Source organism: Babylonia areolata, chromosome 5, assembly GCF_041734735.1.
Source record: "Babylonia areolata isolate BAREFJ2019XMU chromosome 5, ASM4173473v1, whole genome shotgun sequence".
Classification (NCBI taxonomy): Eukaryota; Metazoa; Mollusca; class Gastropoda; order Neogastropoda; family Buccinidae; genus Babylonia; species Babylonia areolata.
The window spans coordinates 34,563,357-34,582,928 of record NC_134880.1 but is presented as its reverse complement, the minus strand read 5'-3'; the positions used below and the strand labels follow the sequence as shown (position 1 = coordinate 34,582,928).

Sequence of the window (19,572 nt, the reverse complement as noted above, 5' to 3'; positions counted from 1 at the left end):
CATTTTGTTTTCTGTGTTCCCATAACAGTCCTTGTAACCTATTCAGGACTAAAAGACTATGCTGTTCTTGAATAAAAGCTAATTTGTGTTAGCACATTTCCTCTGTCATTGCTGCTGTGTGCACATGTCAAATGATCAGTGTAAGGACATGCCTGCAACTTGGAGTGCCTGGGTTTATTCCTCTGTACCTTTTATCTACCTGTGTGCTAGCTGAATCAGTAGCATAAGCAGCACTGACTTAAGTTGTGTAGCTAATAAATGGAGGGAATTACTTCTCTTTATTGTTATTTAGTCCTTTACTCTCCTGGCCTCATTGTTCTTTCATTCGGAGTGAATAAAAAGCATAACAAAAATTAATAAATAAAACCACCTCTGATGGGGATCATGTTCATATGTCTATTAGTCAGTAAATTTGACAGTTCTTAAAGTTAACAGTCAGCATTGTGTTTCCGTCTGTTGTAAATTGAGTTCACTGTAATGAACACAGAGTGTGGCTGCCTATTGCACATACACTCTCTCTCTCACACACACACACACACACACACACAACACACACACACACACACATACATAGACACAGGCACACACACACACGCACGCACACGCATGCGTGCGTGTGCACACTCTCTCTCTCTCTGACTCTCTCTCTCTCTCTCTCTGATATCAAAGATTTAGAAAAAGTACATACATTAGCTATTAAACGTTTTTTAAATGTTCCATTACATGCTTCAAATACTGTATTATATGGAGAAAGTGGTAGATACCCATTATATATTAAATCATGTGTGAAATGTATAAAATATTGGTTAAAATTAATAAGGCTACCCACATCGAGATCATGTAAGCAGGCGTATGAAATGTTAGTAAATGAACATGAGAGAGGGAAGGAAAACTGGGTATATTTTGTAAAGAAGACATTAACTGTAAATGGATTTGGGATTGTGTGGATGTGTCAGGGAGTTGGATGTGTAGAAGGATTTGTTTCAGAATTCAAAGATAGGCTAATTGCTTCATATAAACAGAATTGGCACTGTAAAATGGAAAGCACTGAGAAATATAGATGGTTTTATACTTTTAAAAGTATATTTCAAACAGAAAAATATATCACAGTCGTGACAAACAAGTGGCACCGAACAAGTCTCGCCAGATTTAGAACGAGAACGATTGGGTTGAATGCTTATGAAAAGTGGTTTCAGACTGAGCCCTCGTTACTCTCCCCTTGTCCGATGTGCGGTCATTTCAGGGAGGATGAATTACATTTTTTGTTTAGTTGTAAAGCTTATGACGATATTCGAGAAAAATGTGTTGTATTTAAAACAAATTTAGCAAAGAATGAAGATATCTTTGGAGTGCTTAATCTAAATCAGGAAACTTCACTTCAGTCACTTGCAAAATATATTGCCGAAGCGAATAACATGCGACGAAAAAAACAACAGTAATAAAATAGTATCAGGTGTTGCTCATTGTGAAAATTGAAATCTGTGTTGTCATTCTCATATGGAAAATATTTATGTTATACATTTATATATGTTTTTTTGTTTTTATTTCTCACTACATGACATTACTTTGAATGGATGGTCGAACTGCACTTTGTTGCACAGATTGATTGATTTCGTTTTGGCTTTGGTTTTCATCAATATTATTACTATTGATGCATGTTGTTATTTGTATTATGAACCCCCATGTCATTAGGGCTGTAAAGCTATTGACATTAAAGTGTTCAGTGTTCTCTCTCTCTTTGTCTGTCTTTCTCTCTCTCTCTCTTTCTCTCTCATGCATATTTTAGAAATAACTTCTTGTTGCCATTGCTTTTGTTTATTTGCCTTCGTACATGTTGTTTATTATGTTTCCCCAGTTGTATTGATGCTGGAATCCACCCATAACACATGTGTTGTGATAACTAAGTTGACCAATATGACCAGCTATACCACACAGTTGTACAAAGACTGACTTCTGTTCTGACCCTAGACTCGAACTCCCAGTACCATCACCATTGATGTGCATGGAAAACAAGAAGTGTATGAACTGCTCTGCATTTTGGACTTCAACAATGTGCGCAAACGTATGTCGGTAAGTACAGGGCGACCTCTCTCCTGTTGGTACCACAGCAGTTTAAACACCTCAGTGAATGGTGATGGATTAGGGTTAATCATCATATGTGAGTGTTTCACTGATTAAGAGCATTTGTTATTTTTTATTAAAAAAAAAAAAATGTATGAGTGTACTTCGTGTGTGTGTGTATGTGGTTTATTTTCTTCTTTTCAGTTTGTGATATTTAACCCCTTCACTGCTAGTACGTTTTGCTATGGTCTATGCTGAGAAAATTTTCAGAAAAACAAGAAAAACACGCCAATGATTTTAATTTGCTTATATTTCAAAAAGTACTGAAGATAAGTACATAAAAGTATATATCAAATGAAAGGAAAATGAACCAAGATTTTGTTTTTAATACTCACATGTTCAAATAATGAGTCAATCTGACAGAAAAATTCCATAAAATGCATTAATAAAAAAAAAAATTGGGACTGTCATTCCATCATGTAGGTGCTACAATATCAACCAGGTTATCAGTCAGTCTTTCTTGTGACTGGTGTGATCAACTACACACACTGTCAAGGCTGAGCAACAGTGTCCAGGTGCATAAGACTCCAACACAGTCCACACGAAGAATGAAAAGGGTGTACTCACCCAGGATCTATCGCCAGTAAAAACGCTGTGTGTGGTACTTGCAGAAACAGTCTTCAAGACACAGTGCTAGTTTGCTGGGGCAGTCTGGGCAGTAGAACCTCACATCCTTTCTTTGTCCTTTCTTCCAGCAGACTATGCACCTCCTTTGTGGCCAGGCCTTCTGTGGGGTAGGTGAGATGAAGTGTCATCCACACAAGACAAACAGCGTGGTCATCTTTAGCAGTGTCTTGGTCACCAAAAATCATGGCACTAATTACATCCTTCTGAAGTCCAGGAGTGTACTGCTGTTGCCTGCTTTTTTGTAGAGGATGTGTGCATTCAGCATGGCAGTTTGTAGAAAATACACACACAACTATTTGTACCACTTCAGGGTTTTCCTTGTGGCATCATAGGGCTGCAGCTGTTGGTCATGACGGTCCATGGCACCAATGTTTTTGTTGTAATCCAGAATTGCTGGAGGTTTGTTTACTGCCCTTTGGTCTTGCTGCTGCTGGTCTTCAGCTGTAGGTTTGTGGCAAGCTGTCAACTCCAGATGGTCCAGGATGAACATCATGATCATCACTATGCTGCATACCTGAAACACATTGCATAAAAGACTAAGTTTGTTGGGTTTTAAAAATTTTGTTTTACATATAAAAAGATCATGAAATGGTACCATTTTATTTCTGATTGTTTTCAGAAGCTGAAATAGAAACATACATACACACCTAACGCACCCCCCACCCCAAACCCCCAAATCACACACTGACACTGAAACTGGTTCATGGTATGCCACACCCCCTTCATTCTCTCTTTCTCATACAAAACAAAATGACAACACACACACACACACACACACACACACACACACACTTCTACAAGTGTTGCATTTACAAAGTAATTTAGGCATACAATTCTGTATATCATTCTCTGATTTCAGTTTCATAAACATCTCCTCCCCCCTTCCCCCACTCTCTCGCTCTCTCTCTCTCACACACACAAAACAACAATAATAACAACAACAACAACAAACCAATACATACTCGGGAACGAACACACACAAAGCTCTAGGCAAGCCACACATGCTGTCATCAACAATGAGCCAGCCAGCAAGCCATGCCCCCTTAGGTTGTGATGGTCATACACAGTAACCCACGTGACTGACTCTCTCTCACTCACACACACTGATCAGTGACTGACGAAGCTACTTACCACAGCGAACACATTCAAAACACACACAATGCAGTCATATTGCAGTCATTGTTACAACAAACAGAAAGCAAATAATAAACTGACAAACCTTGTAAACACCCACCTGCATCTTGAATCAGCTGAGCTTGTCTGTCTTCAGTTTCGTCAAGCAACTCCACCTCCCATCCCCCTCCACTGTCAAAATCAGTGTCTTTGGCATCAACTTCACGTAGTTCTATCTCATTCAGTCCACAATCTTCATCTCTACTGTTTGCATTCCAAAAGAATTTTTTCAATGCAAGTGCAAGTGTTGGGGTTTGTCTGCGTTCAGCCATGGCTTTGCAAACACAACATGAGCTTTGTACAAACTTGCAAAACTTTCGCCATAAATGTGACAATCCAATGAATAATTTTAACTTATGGAACTCAGGAGATAAAGAGCGCCCAGTGGAGCTAATTTAATGGTTAGCAGACTGTATTTTCTGTAATGCGGGACTTGAAACATAGAACGTTGTAACATGACGTACGGCGCACGTCAATACAGCATTGGTGAGCGACATTTCATGACATACGCCATACGTCAACAGCGCAGTCAAGAGGTTAATGTGTGTGTGTTTAAGTTTGACCCACAAGTGAGTTATCAGTTCTATGCGCATGCATGCACTTCAGCTTAGTGATATAATTTGTGTTGTTTGGACAAGCAATGTAATTATTAGAAAAGAACAAGGAATTTTTATTGTAGTATGAGGGGTTTAACCTGTCAAGACAGAACACTGCAGAAGTCGGATATTATTGAGGTGATTGTTCACAAAGGCAACCAGATTTGTTTATCATGTGAAGGAGAACAGGTTTGTTGTCGGTGACTGACCCCAGGCTGATCAGGCTTATTTGTAAAGGACACGTTTGTTTGCAATGTTCCCCCAAACTCACCTTTTTGAAAACGAATGCTTTACGAGGGTAGTTTAAAAAAAAAAAATAAAAAAAAAATTCTTGGCCTCACCAAGAAAGCTTGGCTGGAGAAACTGGACTCTTTCCTACTTTTCAGTATAGTCTTCTCTGACTGCAGTTCACTTTGTCCAGCGGTGTTCAAGCAATGCTATCCCTGCATAGAAGAAAGTTGCATCTTTTGCCTACAAAAATGCCTCCACTGCATCATCACCCCCAAAATGGCACCAGTGAAGATGGGATTTCGGTTTGGGGAACAGGAAGAAGTTGGTGAAAGTTGGAACCCACAGTTGGCAGCCTCAGCCACTTCCGCTTGTGCAGTGTGTGAACTGGTGCATTGTCCTGCAGCAAAAGGACCCCTGCAAGGAGCTTTCCTGTGCATTTTTCTTTGATGGCTTCTTTAAATTGGCACAGCTCTGTGGCAAAGCAGTCTTCTGTGATGGTGTGATCCTTTTGCAGGTAGTCAATCATTATGATTGTCACAGTCCCAGAAAACAGAAGCCATGCCCTTTCGAACAGATGCCACCTATGTTGATTTCTCGTGAGGGGAGGTGGGGAGAGAACCAAGGTGCTTTCATTGCTTGCTTTGCTTTTTTTTTTTAATCAGACCCACGTTTCACCTTTGGTGAAAATTTTTTGAAAGAAATTAATTGGGTCGGCCAGAAGATCCCTTGAAGTTTCAAGTCTGACCAGCTTCTGATCAGGCATCAGCATTCTGGGCACTCATCTTGCAGGCAGTTTTCTTATCCCAAATATGTTGGTCAGAACTGTCTGCACTGAACCATAGCTGATGCCCATAGGTTTGGCTAGTTGTGCAATAGACAAACACCTGTCATCCAAGACCATGCGATGAATGGCTTCTACTTGATCATCAATGGTTGAGGATTTGAGGCAACTGGACCATGGATCAACTTGACCACTGCTCTCCCTGCCCCACTTGAAGTCAGCAGCCCACTTTTTGTTGAATAAGAAGGGGAGTTGTCACCAAGTCTGTTTACCATGTCTTCATGGATGGTCTTTTTCTGCAAATACCATAAAGTTCGGTCTATAAGCCGCGACTTTTTCTCCCAGCTTCAACCTCTGCGGCTTATGCAGTGATGCAGCTTATCTGAGGATTTTAACGATCCGGGGAGTGTCACACTCTCATCTATTCTTAGCTGCCCTTCAACTCACCAAAATCATGATTTCTGTTCATGAATTTTTGGATGAGCTTCAGGTTAGTGTGCTAACTGTTCATGTTTTAAAAATCAAATCCTCACACATTAAAGCCTTAATGGGGAAGAGTAAAGCAGTCCACCATTATCAATGGATTTTGTAAGACTGGACTGTGTGCTGCAGCAAACGATAGTGCAAGTGACGAACCAGCAGTGACCTCCACCTTGCATTCATGTTCATTAAGTGAAAGCGAGGCTGAAGCCAGTGACAAGATGGTGGAGGAAGCTGTGCTGGTTTTCTTCAACTCGGACACTGAAGATGAAGATTTCAGTGGATTCAGTGAGCTGGATGACATTGAATAAGTGTGACTATCCCTGAATTATGGATCATATTTTCATTGTGTTTATTTTATTTTATTTTATTTGTGGCACAAGCAGTATTTTCGCTTTTCTTTGTGTTGTTTCCGCTTATGTTTATTTCATAACCTACAGTATTGGCAGCTTTTCCATATTATCGGTATGTGTTCTGGTACCGGCAATAAGTGCAGCTTATAAGCGGCTTATGTGTGTATGAAGTTCAATTTAAAAAAAAAAAAATGGTGGGTGCAGCTTATATACCAGTGCGCTCAATAGACTGAACTTTACTGTACTTGATTACCGCAGGAGCTTTTTTTTTTGCCCGTGTCTGCTTTATTGCTGTCCTTGGCAACTTTGAAAGACTTTCACCTGCAAAGGGATATAGATAGCTACTTGTAACTTTGTGTATAACTTTAAGAGATTCAAGTTTATAATTGTGCTCATGTTTTACAGTTAGTGCCATTGCTTCCAGGTTAGGCTGAGAACTTTTTTGGTCTTCCCTTGTAACAAAATGTCTACAATCACCAGTATGAGTAATGGGACATAAAACAATATCCTCCTCCTTCTCCACCCTTGTTGACAAATTATTTGAAAAGACAGGGTAAGTTATTGTATAAAGAACATGTATGTTTGAGGTAATTGTTTGTCAGATTGTTGTGTAAGAACATGTTTGCTGTAGATGAATTATTTGGAAAGTCAACAAGATCACACTTTAATGTAAAGAAGAACATGTATGATATACTATATTTTATGGATAATAAAGTGATACTGTTTTCCTCAGCTAATGCTGTGTTTCTAATGTATGGTTAAAATCTGTTGAATCACTGTTATGAATCAGAATCAAATTGAGGTCAACTTCCGAACCCATAAGCATGATGTTTGTTTGGAAGATAGCAAAGGACATTTCTGTCAACCACAGCTTTAAATAAAACCAAACATGCACAGGGAAACAGTTGATGTTTGTAGAACATAAAAAAAAATGGCAGGTTTCTGTAACAATGATCACAGATTCAAGAAGGTGGAGATCCACAGATCATTAGATGACGCAACATGTGTAGAGAGTTCTGCTGATGACGTCAGGGCCTCGACATTGACTTTGGCTGAAGATTCAGACATGGCTGTGGTCATGACAAAGATTGATCCATCAGTGTAATTTCAATTTTGATCTTTTTCACTTTAGTTTCTAATTTTCATGTGTCCCTTATGCTATGTTGCACCTTGAAATTGTTAAGGTGAGAACAATTCTTTTTTAATTGGAGGGATTGGAGGGTGTGCCTTGTAATGAAAAATGCCTTGTAGTCAGTGAAGTATGGTAGATGAATTATTTTGAAGGACAGCTTCTGTCAGTTTTATAAAGAAGACAGTGTATGTTGTAGGTAATTGTTTGGAACTTGGACAATATTAAATTGTTGAGAAAGAAGACCATTTGTTTTGTAGGTACTTGTTCAGAAAGACAACAGGATCAAGTTGTTCTGTAAAGGAGCTGACAATGTCATCTTTGAGCGCCTCAGTCCGCAGTGTGAAGAGCTCAAGGAGTTGACCACCCATCACCTGAATGTGAGTAGTGTCTTGTGTGTGTGTGTGTGTGTGTGTGTGTGTGTGTGTGTGTTTCAGTGTGTGTGTGTGGATTTGTATGGATGTGTATATGTGGATGTGAGTGTGTGAATGTGTATGCTCATGTGTGTGTATGTGTGTGTATATGTCTTTGTGTGTGTACACATGATTTGTATGTGTCTGTGTGTGTATATATATGTGTGTGTATGTATGTACGTATGTGAGTGTCTCTGTGTGCATGCATGTGTGCATACATGTGCGTGTACATGTGTCTGCTCTTTTGCTAATACTTATCCAAACATTCAACCAGAGATTGAGATTGTGACATGGTGTGTTTTGATGCCAAAGACTTTGGGCAGTAGTCACCCTACAAAAGTGGAATGGAGTTTGTGTGTTTGTGTTGGACAGGACTTTGCACAGGCGGGTCTCCGCACACTATGTCTAGCGGTCAAAGACATCAGCCATGATTTCTACGACAGATGGAAAGTCCGACACCATGAAGCCAGGTGAGCCCAGCCCCTGTTTCATTTCAGTGCACACACAGACAGTCCATGTTATCAGTCGGCTGTCTTTGCTGTGAAGGGTTCGCAAAGAGTTACAGAAGTCTGGAAAAGTCTTGGAAAAATGAAAGAGCAGTCAACTTGTGCCCAGCTTTGAGAATGCTGTGGGCTTAACTGGGAAGACTGGGACTCCAGAGACTAGTATTATCCACTTCACAGATGCATCTTTGGGTGGTTTTTGGTGTTGCTCAGACTTCCTGATCAGCACTGCAAGCATTGATCTCTTGTGCCTGGTTAATGCTAGGAGGTCATTATGAAAAGAAGCATAGAGCAGTCTTGTCACATAGCCTCAAGCCTAAAATGGACACCCTTAGCAGCGTTGTCATCATCATCATCCTCATTCAGTATGAAATGTCCCAAATTCTGTCTTTCGTGCCATGCTTTCATGGTGACCTCAGTTTTGATCCTCCACCACTTCCATGCTGGGGATGAGTCCTGTCAAAGTGTTTGGTGTTGACAGATTTATAGGGGACTGTGGAGGTACATGGTGGTGGTCTCCATTCTGGAGGAGATGCTCATTCAGTCTGGCTCAGCAACTCAGTGATTGTAGTCATCAGTTGTAGGCTTAGTAGGTGGTGACTATAGTGTATCAGAACAGGCACTACTGAATACCACTGAAGTGACTCAGCAGCAGTGCAAGGTTTCCTCTGGTGTGTGGCTTGTGATATAACATTGATGGTTCCTTGTGGACTAACGATGCTAGGAATGTGGCTGTGTATGAGAGACTCAATGAGCTGGTGTGGGAGTAATGCTAAAGAAATGGTGCAGGTGATGGGCAGCAAAAATATATATATATTTTTTAAAATGAAAGAAAGAAGAAAAAATGACGATGCTTAATCCTGCGATGGTGTGTGTGTGTGTGTGTGCGTGGTGGGACAGCACAGCAATGGAGGACCGTGATGAAAAGCTGGACGCGGTGTATGAGGAGATTGAGACGGAATTGGAACTGCTGGGGGCCTCCGCCATTGAGGACAAACTACAGGATGGCGTCCCAGAGACCATCGCCAACCTGGCCCTGGCTAACATCAAGATTTGGGTCCTCACCGGGGACAAACAGGGTTAGTTTCACTTTGTTTCTAGGAGGCGTCAAAGCCTGCAAAGCCATCATTATATGCTAACATCTGGTGTTAAAAACGACCAGATGCCTCACTTTTCACATAAACCCAGTGATAGGGGGTTAGTTCCGATAGGGGGTTAGATCTTATTGGGGGTCAGTTGAACAAGGGGGCCAGGTCTGATAGTGGTGGGTCCATTTTTGATTTGGGGGCGAGTTCTGGTCAACATCTAGATTTGGGTCCTCACTGGGTTCTGCTAAGGGGGTGGGGTGGGGGGTTTGGGGGGGGGCAGTTCTGTTAGGGGGCATTTCTCCTTGGGGAGTAAGTTCTGATCAGGGGGCAGTACAACAAGGGGGTTTGGTCTGGTAGAGGCAAGCTTTAATAGGGGGAGGGGGACAGTTCTGATAGGGGAGCAGTACTGTTGGGGGTTGGGTGGGGGGTAATTTTGTTAGAGGGATTGTGATAGGGGAACTGTACTTTTAGGGGGCAGTTTGTGATAGGTGATGTTCTGACAGTGTGGCTGTTCTGATAGCGCAGCAGGCAGTTCAACAAGGGAGCAAACTCAGTTCTGACTCCCTTTTCCGTCCTTCCTGACTCAGTTGTGGTGTGGTGTATTTTAGTGCTGTTGGTTGCTGTGTGTGTGTGTGTGTGTACAACAGAGACGGCCATCAACATCGGCTACTCCTGTCGCCTGCTGACAGATGAGATGGAGGAGCCGTTTGTGGTGGATGCAGAGACCATGGAGGAGGTTTCCGAGCAGCTCCGGAATGCCCTGACCGAGGTGAGCAACGCCACCTTGCGGCGCAACAAGGCTGACCACGTTGTTGTCAACGGCCAAACCACCACCACCTTCAATGGAAACGCCAACACTAACACTGCCAGCGTTGACAGCGGACACCAGTTTGAAGTCAATGAGGATGAGTTTGGGGAGTTCGCCCTTGTCATCAGCGGCCAAAGCTTGGTGAGATTTGGGTAGGGGTTGTGGGGGGTGGGGGGGGATGGAGGGAGGGTGTGTCAGGGGGAAGGAAGGGAGGGAGGGACAGCTGAAAGGTGAGGGAGCAAGGACAAGTTTTGTTTTTGCTTTTAGGAGAGGGGTTCGGGGAGAGGGGGGAGTGTTGTTTTCAGTGAAGAAACACATAAGGTTCATTGTGTGTGTGTGATAGCAGAGAAGATTTGTATGAACCACTTATTACAGGGCAACATTGTTTTCTTGTCAGCACAAATACAATTCATTTATATATACTATACCATCACCCACTGGTCCATTTCAGTGTTACAGAGGACACAATACAAACTAGCAATGTGAGCGTCAAAATGGCATACAAATTCGAAACAAACTTCAGCATGTATGCTCTGTGTAACAATTTTAAAACTTTGTAGAGAAAGCTTTGGCACGGTCTCACCATCATCAGCTCCCATTATTTCAGGCAGAGTATGAGTCTCGGACTCAACTGGAACGAACTTGTTATGTTAAGCTTCATAAGCTGTATAAAAAACAAAACATGATGTTTGTCTTCGACTTCAAGCTTACACTACCAGACATAATATCTTTTTCTTTCTGTTTTTTTTAATGATCTTTTTTTCAAGGTCATGGTGGACAGAGCATCAGCATAGATTTAAAGAAAATTTGTTTGATAAACATGCATCAATCAAGCAACACAATGGGAAAAAAATTGATTTCCAAAGAATGTATGGAATATCATATGTATCAACATCTATTTTCTAGTTAGCCATATTGGAGCAAGGACAAGTTTGTTGTGTTCACTCCTGGTCATCAATAGCCTCAGCTTGATGAGAGTGAGAGATGTGAAGGGGAAAGGTGGACATCTGGAGATCAAAGTGGCCGAGGTGGTGGGTAGGTGCAGAAATTTTGGTTTGATGCTGCTTCATTGGGTCTGTAAACTTGTTTGAATTGTGTGTGTGTGTGTGTGTGTGTGTGATGCAAGCAGATAAGATATGTATGAACCATTTATTACAGAGCAGAATGTTTTCTTGTCAGCACAAATATAATTTATTTATACATTCTATGCCATGACCCACTGATGCAGACTCTTGCATGGCCGATGGGTCTGATTTCTGTCTTGTGCAAAATACTACACTGCCGCATCAGGTAAAATTAATCAAAAATAGCTGTGGCACATAGCCTTCTTTAGTTTGTGTGTGTGTCCTTTCTCCTTCCATTCTTTTTATTCACTGGATTAGGGAAAGGAGTGTAAGTGGTTAAAGAAGCATTTAGATTGATGGATCCATACAGATTGGAGTGAAAGTGGCTGGATCCATACACAATCTATGGCTGTGGTGGATATCCTCACTTGTGACAAATCAGAATGAGGCATAAAGATTAATCAAAAAGAATACGAAAATGGATGATGAATACATGCAGAAAGAAACATGTAAAACAAAACCTCAAAACACAGAACAGGTGAAAAGGTTAATAAATAAATGAATGAATAAAATAATAACTAAATCGAGTTTGAATGCAGGACACACAATATCTGCATATTAAAGTCTTATAGTGTAAAGCTTGCTTATCTTTTGCTTTCTGCTCTGAGCTTGGCCACTATCAGTGCTGAAGTATAGGTGGTGAAACAAAATCTCTTTAGATTTTTTTATTCTTCCACTGTCTCAAATGTCTTAACTTTTGGTGCTACCTGCTTGGGGGCCATATTTATAGACAAGACAGAAGTTGTATAAATGAGGTTACAAAGAATGTGGGAGGGGTTCTTGGGAAGACTCAGAGACCCTCTGGATACACACTAAACAACAGTTGACAGACAAACTGGCTGACATTCTACAAGATGAGATACATCCAGAGTGCGTTATAAAAGACAGATAGGAAGCATGTTTAGAAATGATATTTTCCCCCAGAAATTTTTATACTGTTCATGTTTTATTTTTATAAAAAAAAATAAAAAAAAATAAAAAATCAGACCTGTATGTTCTTCCCATACCATTAGTGTCTGATTCTTGATTGTATATTTGAGCAGGCACAAAAAATAAAAACCCTAATGATGGATTAATAAAGTGATAACGATGGTGATAGTGCCTTGTGTTGTTAATTTTTGTAATCCTTTTTTTCTCTTATTTATATGACTTTTGTCCCTGTTTCGAAGCATGGCCATCCAAGCAGGTAAGACGAAAAGTTAAGTTACTTGAGACAGTGGAAAATGTAAGTGATTTTGTTTCACCATCCCTGGATCAGCACTGATAATGGCAAAGCTCAGTACAGAGAGCAAAGTTATCATGAAGGAATAGCAAACAGACGTGTGATAAGGACCCCCGTGCTGCAGAGACAGAGCGCATGATAAGTATCCATTGGTATTATTATTAACATCTTTATTATGTTGTGTTGTAATGTTGTATATTCCAGGTGTTTGCCTTGAAGCCAGAGGTGGAAGGGTTGTTCCTGGAGCTAGCGTGCACTTGCAAGGCAGTGATCTGCTGTCGTGTGACGCCTCTGCAGAAAGCCATGGTGGTGGAGCTGGTCAAGCGCCACAAGAAGACCATCACCCTTGCCATTGGGGATGGTGCCAATGATGTCAGCATGATCAAAAGTCAGTGTGGGGGCATTTTTTTTCCTAATACTCTTGATTAACCTTTGATTTCCACACACACGCACACATACACACGCGCACACACATACACAAGCACATTCACACGGACGCGCGCACGTGCGCACACACACACACACACACACACACACATTGTGCTTTTATGACCCTTTTGTATATTTCTTCTTTATCTTGTGGGATTACTCAATTCATTTATAAACTGGATTTCTAAAGCCCTTAAAGCTTGCTTCTGCTTGTTTTTGTAGCTCTCTATAAAGATGGAATGTTACCATTATTTTTTTGGGTGGTGGTGTGGCTGTGTGTGTTTTAGTGGCCCACATCGGCATTGGGATCTCTGGCCAGGAGGGCATGCAGGCGGTGCTGGCCTCAGACTACTCCATCTCCCAGTTCCGCTATGTAGAGCGACTGCTGCTGGTGCACGGCCGTTGGTCCTACCTGCGCATGTGCAAGTTCCTCAAGTACTTCTTCTACAAGAACTTCGCCTTCACCCTCTGCCACTTCTGGTTCGCCTTCTTCTGTGGCTTCTCTGCCCAGGTCGGTCTTTTTTCCCCATGTCAGTGTTAGTGTAACAATGATGATGATGATGATTAACACACATGTGCATGCACACACATATGCACGGAGAGAGAGAGAGAGGGTGGTGCTGCACTGCAGTGATGACACACTCGTCTTTGGGAGAGCAGCCGGAATTCCACTCAGAGAAATCTGTTATGACAAAGATTAACACAACAAACACAACACAACACACCTTCAGGACAGAGAGCTTGTGGCATTTACAATAAAAAGTTGTACACACACACACACACACACACAACAAACATGCATCAGGTTACACCATACACGAATAAGCGTGTGCACACAATGACATGCAAATACACCCACCTGCACACACAATCATATCTGCAGAAGTGCAGTCAGTCAATAAGATTATTGACAGAACAGAAGAGGTGTGGGTTTTTTTGAGAGACTGAACAGACTCATTTCCTGTGGACAGAGGGATGAGAGAAGGGGATGTGTGGAGGGGGCCAGGGGTTGAGGTTGCAGGGGTCAGGCTTGTAGAGGTCAAGGGGGGAGACTGATTGGTGGTGGTGGAGAGGTGGACTTCAGACTTGTGGAAAGAGAGGGCTGCGCGGAGGGGGCTCTGGATTTGAGGGTGGCAGGGTGTGGGGCTAGAGTTGGGGAGGGTGAGGGTTTGTACTGGATGCTTTAGGCTTCTGGAGAGGAGAAGGCAGGGCTAGAGGTGGGGTGAGGGGCTACTCCTCAGTACAGGGCTTGTTCAGACAAGTGTAGAGGTTTTTCAGATACATATAAAGGTACGTCAGAGCTATTTTGCTTGAGCAGTCTTAGAAGCACTGAGTTTATTTAGCACTAAGACCTGGTCTAAACCTATGGAATGAGTGCATCAGTTTCAGTTTTCAGTTTCTTAAAAAGCTGTGTCTTGTCTTTGTAAGGTGACACCTTCACCAACAAGCATACTCATCAGTAGCAGTCAGGGAGTTAATAAATTTTGTTATTAACCCTTTCACTGCCAGGAAAATAAGATTTAAGTGAAATCTATTTGCCAGGGTTTTTTCACAAAAAAACGGGTATAAATTTTCCAAAAATTCTGTGCTCTTTGTTATTGGAGAAAGACCCATAAAAGTATATATTTTCTGAAAGGTAAATGAATAAAGAATACAAAACACATGCTGTTTTCCCATTTTATATATTTTTAGTGACATGCTGTTGTTTTGAAATCAGTGTTTTGTTTTTTGTCACATTTTCGACTTGTTCATTACAAACATTAGTCAGGTAATTTGCACAAAAACATCATTTTCTGGACAAATAGATATCTGCAAACACAAAATCATACTAGAACAACCACAATATATATATATATATTTTTTTTAAGAGATAGATACACAATACATTGTGACTTCTCCAAGTGATAACATGGATGTGAGGCCACACCCACTCAGTCTCCACCCCCCCTCCTCCTCACCCCTCTCACGCGGTCACTTGATTCAGTTCTCATCAGACCGCGTTGGCTGCGTGCCAAGAATATCGCTCTGCTGCTAATTCAGTCATCTGTCGTCTGCTAACATCTGTACAGCCGGCATCACTCACTGACAGTCGCATCTTGGCCACTCTCTTGATTACTCCTTTTATTTTCTATCAGATCGTCCTATAAATGTTCATCTCTATCTTCTCCTTCGAATTTACGCTTCAATTCTTTCTGAGCATCAGCTAAAGAAAGAAATCATGGTTGATTTAGTTCGTCACGATCGCATGTCTTGAGCACGGCGTCAGTCTGACATTTTGTTGAGCGAGCGAGGAGAGAAGTCAGGCAAACACTTGGACAGTGACCCAACCAAAACGTTCAAATAAAGGACTGCTTCATGACGTAGATGGGGTTTCTAGCTATGAATAGAATCTAGAGAGATTCCCCAGGCTAAAGCTACCACTATTTTTGCCAAGGAAGTGAATGCAAACCAGGGAAAAGTCAGAATATTTCGATGACGAGTTATCTCGTCATGCAGACAGCGAAGCATACATGCTTTCCATGACGAGTTATCTCGTCATGCAGGCAGCCTAGGGGTTAAGATAGAAGGGAGGGGTCTATGGTAGCAGATCGGCAGTGGCAGTGAGATCCTTGCTGTATGATGGTGTCCAACCAGTATCCATGCCTCTGGGTATGTTTCAGACGCTGTTTGACCCGTACTTCATCTCCCTCTACAACGTCTTCTACACCTCCCTCCCCATCCTTATTCTGGGCGTCTTTGATCAGGTGAGTCCCTCCCTGTGCCCCCAACCCCCACACCCTATGGGGATGCCAAGGGCCCTTTCTGTATAAGCAGTATTCCCATCCTCTTGGTGTGCCTGGAATATATGAGGTGCCTGTTAGCAATTTTTGGTTTGGTATGCCTGGCAATTTTTGGTTTGGTATGCCTGATATTAAATACAATTTTGTAAATTATCTATAATTAGATTTATGTTCAGATTAGTCTTTTTTATTTTTTGAAAATTGACAAAATGGTCAATCTCAGAGGCATGTTATGTTTATGTGCGTGAATATGACTGTTCCTGTGCCTGATTTTCTATGTCAGGTTTTGTGTGCTTTTTTTTTATTTTTAGTATTTTTATCAGATTCTGCAGGATTGAGTTTTATCAGTCGTGATATAGCCCAGAGAGGTCAACAAAGAAGGAAAGAAAGTCCTGCCCTGTTCTTCTGACATCTCCCTCACAGTGAAGGGTTTGGAGAGAATCAGCCAAACTTTTCTGAAATCCTCCATGCCCTTAACTCTCTCCATACGAACGGCGAAAGAGACGACGTTAACGGCGTTTCACCCCAATTACCATCATCAAAATATTGCAAGCGGAAGGCTCTTATACTGAAGACATGAATGTTGACAAAGAATACCACAGTTCTGATGATGGAAGCTAAAGGTTGGGTCATTCAGACACCCACTGGACATCCGAGGGGTCTGTGTAGAGGAGAAGAGAGGACTGGCCGTACTGAGTGAGTTAAAGGAGTAAAAGGTTAGTTAAATCTTGAAATTTTTAATCTTGAACTATTGTGTGTGTGTTTCAGGATGTGGACGACCACAACTGTGTACGGTATCCCAAACTGTACCTGCCAGGACTGAGCAATGAGCTGTTTAACATCAAGGTGTTCACCATGAGCGTCACTGAAGGCGTCCTCTCCTCCCTCGCCCTCTTCTTCATCCCTTATGGAGCGCTCATCTACGCTGTGGGTGACGACGGCATTGGCAAAGGGGACCTGCAGTCGTTTGGCACGGTGGTGGCTGCCACGCTGGTTGTGGCCGTCAACCTGAGGGTGAGTGAGGGGGGAATGAGGAGGAGGGGTAGTCAGCAGCTTCCAGGGTTCATACAGAGTCATGGAAGTCTGGAAAAGTCTTGGAAAAATTACCGTAAAGTTCGGTCTATTGAGCGCACTGGTATATAAGCCGCACCCACTAAATTTTGGAAAAAAATGAACTTTATACATACATAAGCCGCACCGGTTTATAAGCCGCACTTATTTCCGGTGCCGGAACACATACTGATATTACAGAAAAGCTGTCGATACTGTAGGTTATGAAATAAACACAAGTGGGAACAACACAAAGAAAAGCAAGCGAAAATACTGCTAGTGCCACAAAAAAAATAAATAAATAAACACAACGAAAGTAAGATCCATAATTTAGGTAGTCACATTTATTCAACGTCCTCCTGCTCACTGAATCCACTAAAATCTTCGTCTTCAGTGTCCGAGTTGAAGAGAACCAGCACAGCTTCCTCCGCCATCTTGTCACTAACTTCAGCCTCGCTTTCACTTCATGAACATGAAGGTGGAGGTCGCTGCTGGTTCGTCGCTTGCACTGTCGTCTGCTAGGTCGATTGCCTTCAATTTGAAGGCTGCATCATAGGCATAATGTCGTGTTTTCAGCATGATGAGGGTGTACGCTTGAGCAGAGTAGAACTGAATGCTGATCTGAAGGCTTTAATGTGTGAGGATTTGAATAATAAATCCTGAAGCTCATCCAGAAATTCATGGACAGAAATCATGATTTTGGTGAGTTGAAGGGCAGCTAAGAATAGACGAGAACGCGACACTCCAGGGATCGTTAAAATCCGCAAATAAGCCGCTTCATTGTATAAGCCGCAGAGGTTGAAGCTGGGGTAAAAAGTCGCGGATTATAGACCGCACTTTACGGTAACCCATTTCCAGGGCTGGAAAGGATTTTTGAAAAAAATGTTTGCTTTTCGGGGCCTGGAAAAGTCTTGGGATTTTGATACAGCTTATGACCAGTATAATTCAACAAACAGCTTGATGCATTTGAAAAAAAACAGTGGTATCTGCTGATTTCATTCATAGTGGTGCAGCAGAGGAAATTTTTATTTAGTTTTGCTTTATGTTTGGTATGGAAAATTTTTCAGCCTGGAAAAGGTCTGAAAAAACTATGGAAATTTAATTTGGTCATATGTGTGGGAACCCTGGGCTGTTGTTTTCAGAGTTGCATGATGACATGACTGGACCAGTACTCTGGAGAAGCGTCAAAGCCATTCAACATCACAAATGGCATTAAGCAATAATGTGTTCTGACTCACATCCTTTTCAACCTCTTTTTCAACTGTGAGCTCAGTCATACTGTCAGGGACTTTGAAGTCAGGGTGTACCTGAGGTACAAGTTGGATCTTTTTTTTTTTATCTTCGCCGCTTGAGTGCCAAGTCCAAGACAATGAAGAGGATTATCTTGGAAGCACTCTTTGCTGATGACTGTGGCCTCATGGCACACAAAAATCTGACCTCCAGCTCATCGTCAACAAGTTTGCTGAAGCCTCCAGTCTCTTTGGTCTCACCATCAGCCTGGGCAAAACAGAGGTCCTGCTACAACCTGCCCCTGCTTCTGCTGCTCGTCCCCACTCTACCACCATTGAAGGGACAGAGCTGAAGACATTGGAAGAATTTTAGTACCTTGGCAGCGTCATTTCCATTGATGGATACCTGGACAAAGAAGTCAACACCAGGATCTGCAAAGCAAGCCAAGCTCTCAGTCATCTGAGATCACATCGTGACATGTCCTGAACCAGCACAACATCAGGCTGTCCACAAAGCTGAAGGTGTACAAGGCCATTGTTCTCACCAGTCTTCTGTATGGATGTGCAACATGGATTCTGTACAGAAGGCACCTGAAACTATTGGAACAGTTCTACATGCACAACCCGAGGTCAGTACTCAGCATCCACTGGCAGGACCGGATCACAAACTTGGTGGTCCTGACAGAGTTAAGACAACCAGCACTGAAGCCATGATCTTGAAAATCCAGCTTTGATGGACGGGGTACGTCATCAGAATGGAAGACTCTAAGATGTCTAAGCAGCTGCTGTATGGCGAGCTTTGCTTAGGCATGTGGAACCAAGGCAGGCCACGCAATACTTTTAGAATGCTAACACAGCCCTTGCTGAGATCGCAGCTCAAGCACTGTGCTCAGGACAGGCTTGGCTGGAGTGCTCTCTCAAGGCATGCACATGTCAGCTCTGAAGAGGGACGCCGTCCAAGCATCATAGAGGCCCATGAGAGGAGGAAGATGGCAGCAACTGCCAGCTGAACCCAGACAGTTCCCCTGTGCTCACTGTAGGTGGCCATGCCGTTGAAGAATTGGACTCCACAGCCATCTGCGAGTCCACAACAGATGATGATGATGATAATATGGATACTAATACAGCATCTATCTTCAGTCAGAGACCAAGCTCTAAGCGCTGTACAAATCGGGTCATTTGCACAACAGGCTGCCTACCTGGGTAGCTCAACTGACTGCTGCCATCGGGCGCTCATCATGAATGACCTTTTTGTTTATTTACCCCACCATGTAGACAGCCATACTCCATTTTGGGGGGGATGTGTATGCTGGGTATGTTCTTGTTTCCATAACCCACCTAACGCTGACAAGGATTACAGGATCTTTAATGTGCGTATTTGATCTGCATGCATATACACATGAAGGGGGTTCAGGCACTAGCAGGTCTGCATGTA

At 42.3% G+C, this 19,572-nt stretch overlaps 1 protein-coding gene across 2 annotated transcripts in view; it reads left to right on the top strand.

The window, feature by feature from the left end:
* Positions 1-19,572, top strand: part of LOC143282038 (phospholipid-transporting ATPase ID-like) — a 102,192-nt gene that overhangs the window by 69,046 nt on the left and 13,574 nt on the right. For both annotated transcript variants that reach the window (XM_076587463.1, XM_076587464.1), the window contains exons 16-24: positions 1,969-2,070; positions 7,752-7,871; positions 8,277-8,374; positions 9,308-9,486; positions 10,143-10,444; positions 12,854-13,037; positions 13,366-13,589; positions 15,739-15,822; positions 16,627-16,872. In XM_076587463.1, the coding sequence (XP_076443578.1) occupies positions 1,969-2,070; positions 7,752-7,871; positions 8,277-8,374; positions 9,308-9,486; positions 10,143-10,444; positions 12,854-13,037; positions 13,366-13,589; positions 15,739-15,822; positions 16,627-16,872 (1,539 nt within the window). The remainder of the gene's footprint in view (positions 1-1,968; positions 2,071-7,751; positions 7,872-8,276; positions 8,375-9,307; positions 9,487-10,142; positions 10,445-12,853; positions 13,038-13,365; positions 13,590-15,738; positions 15,823-16,626; positions 16,873-19,572) is intronic.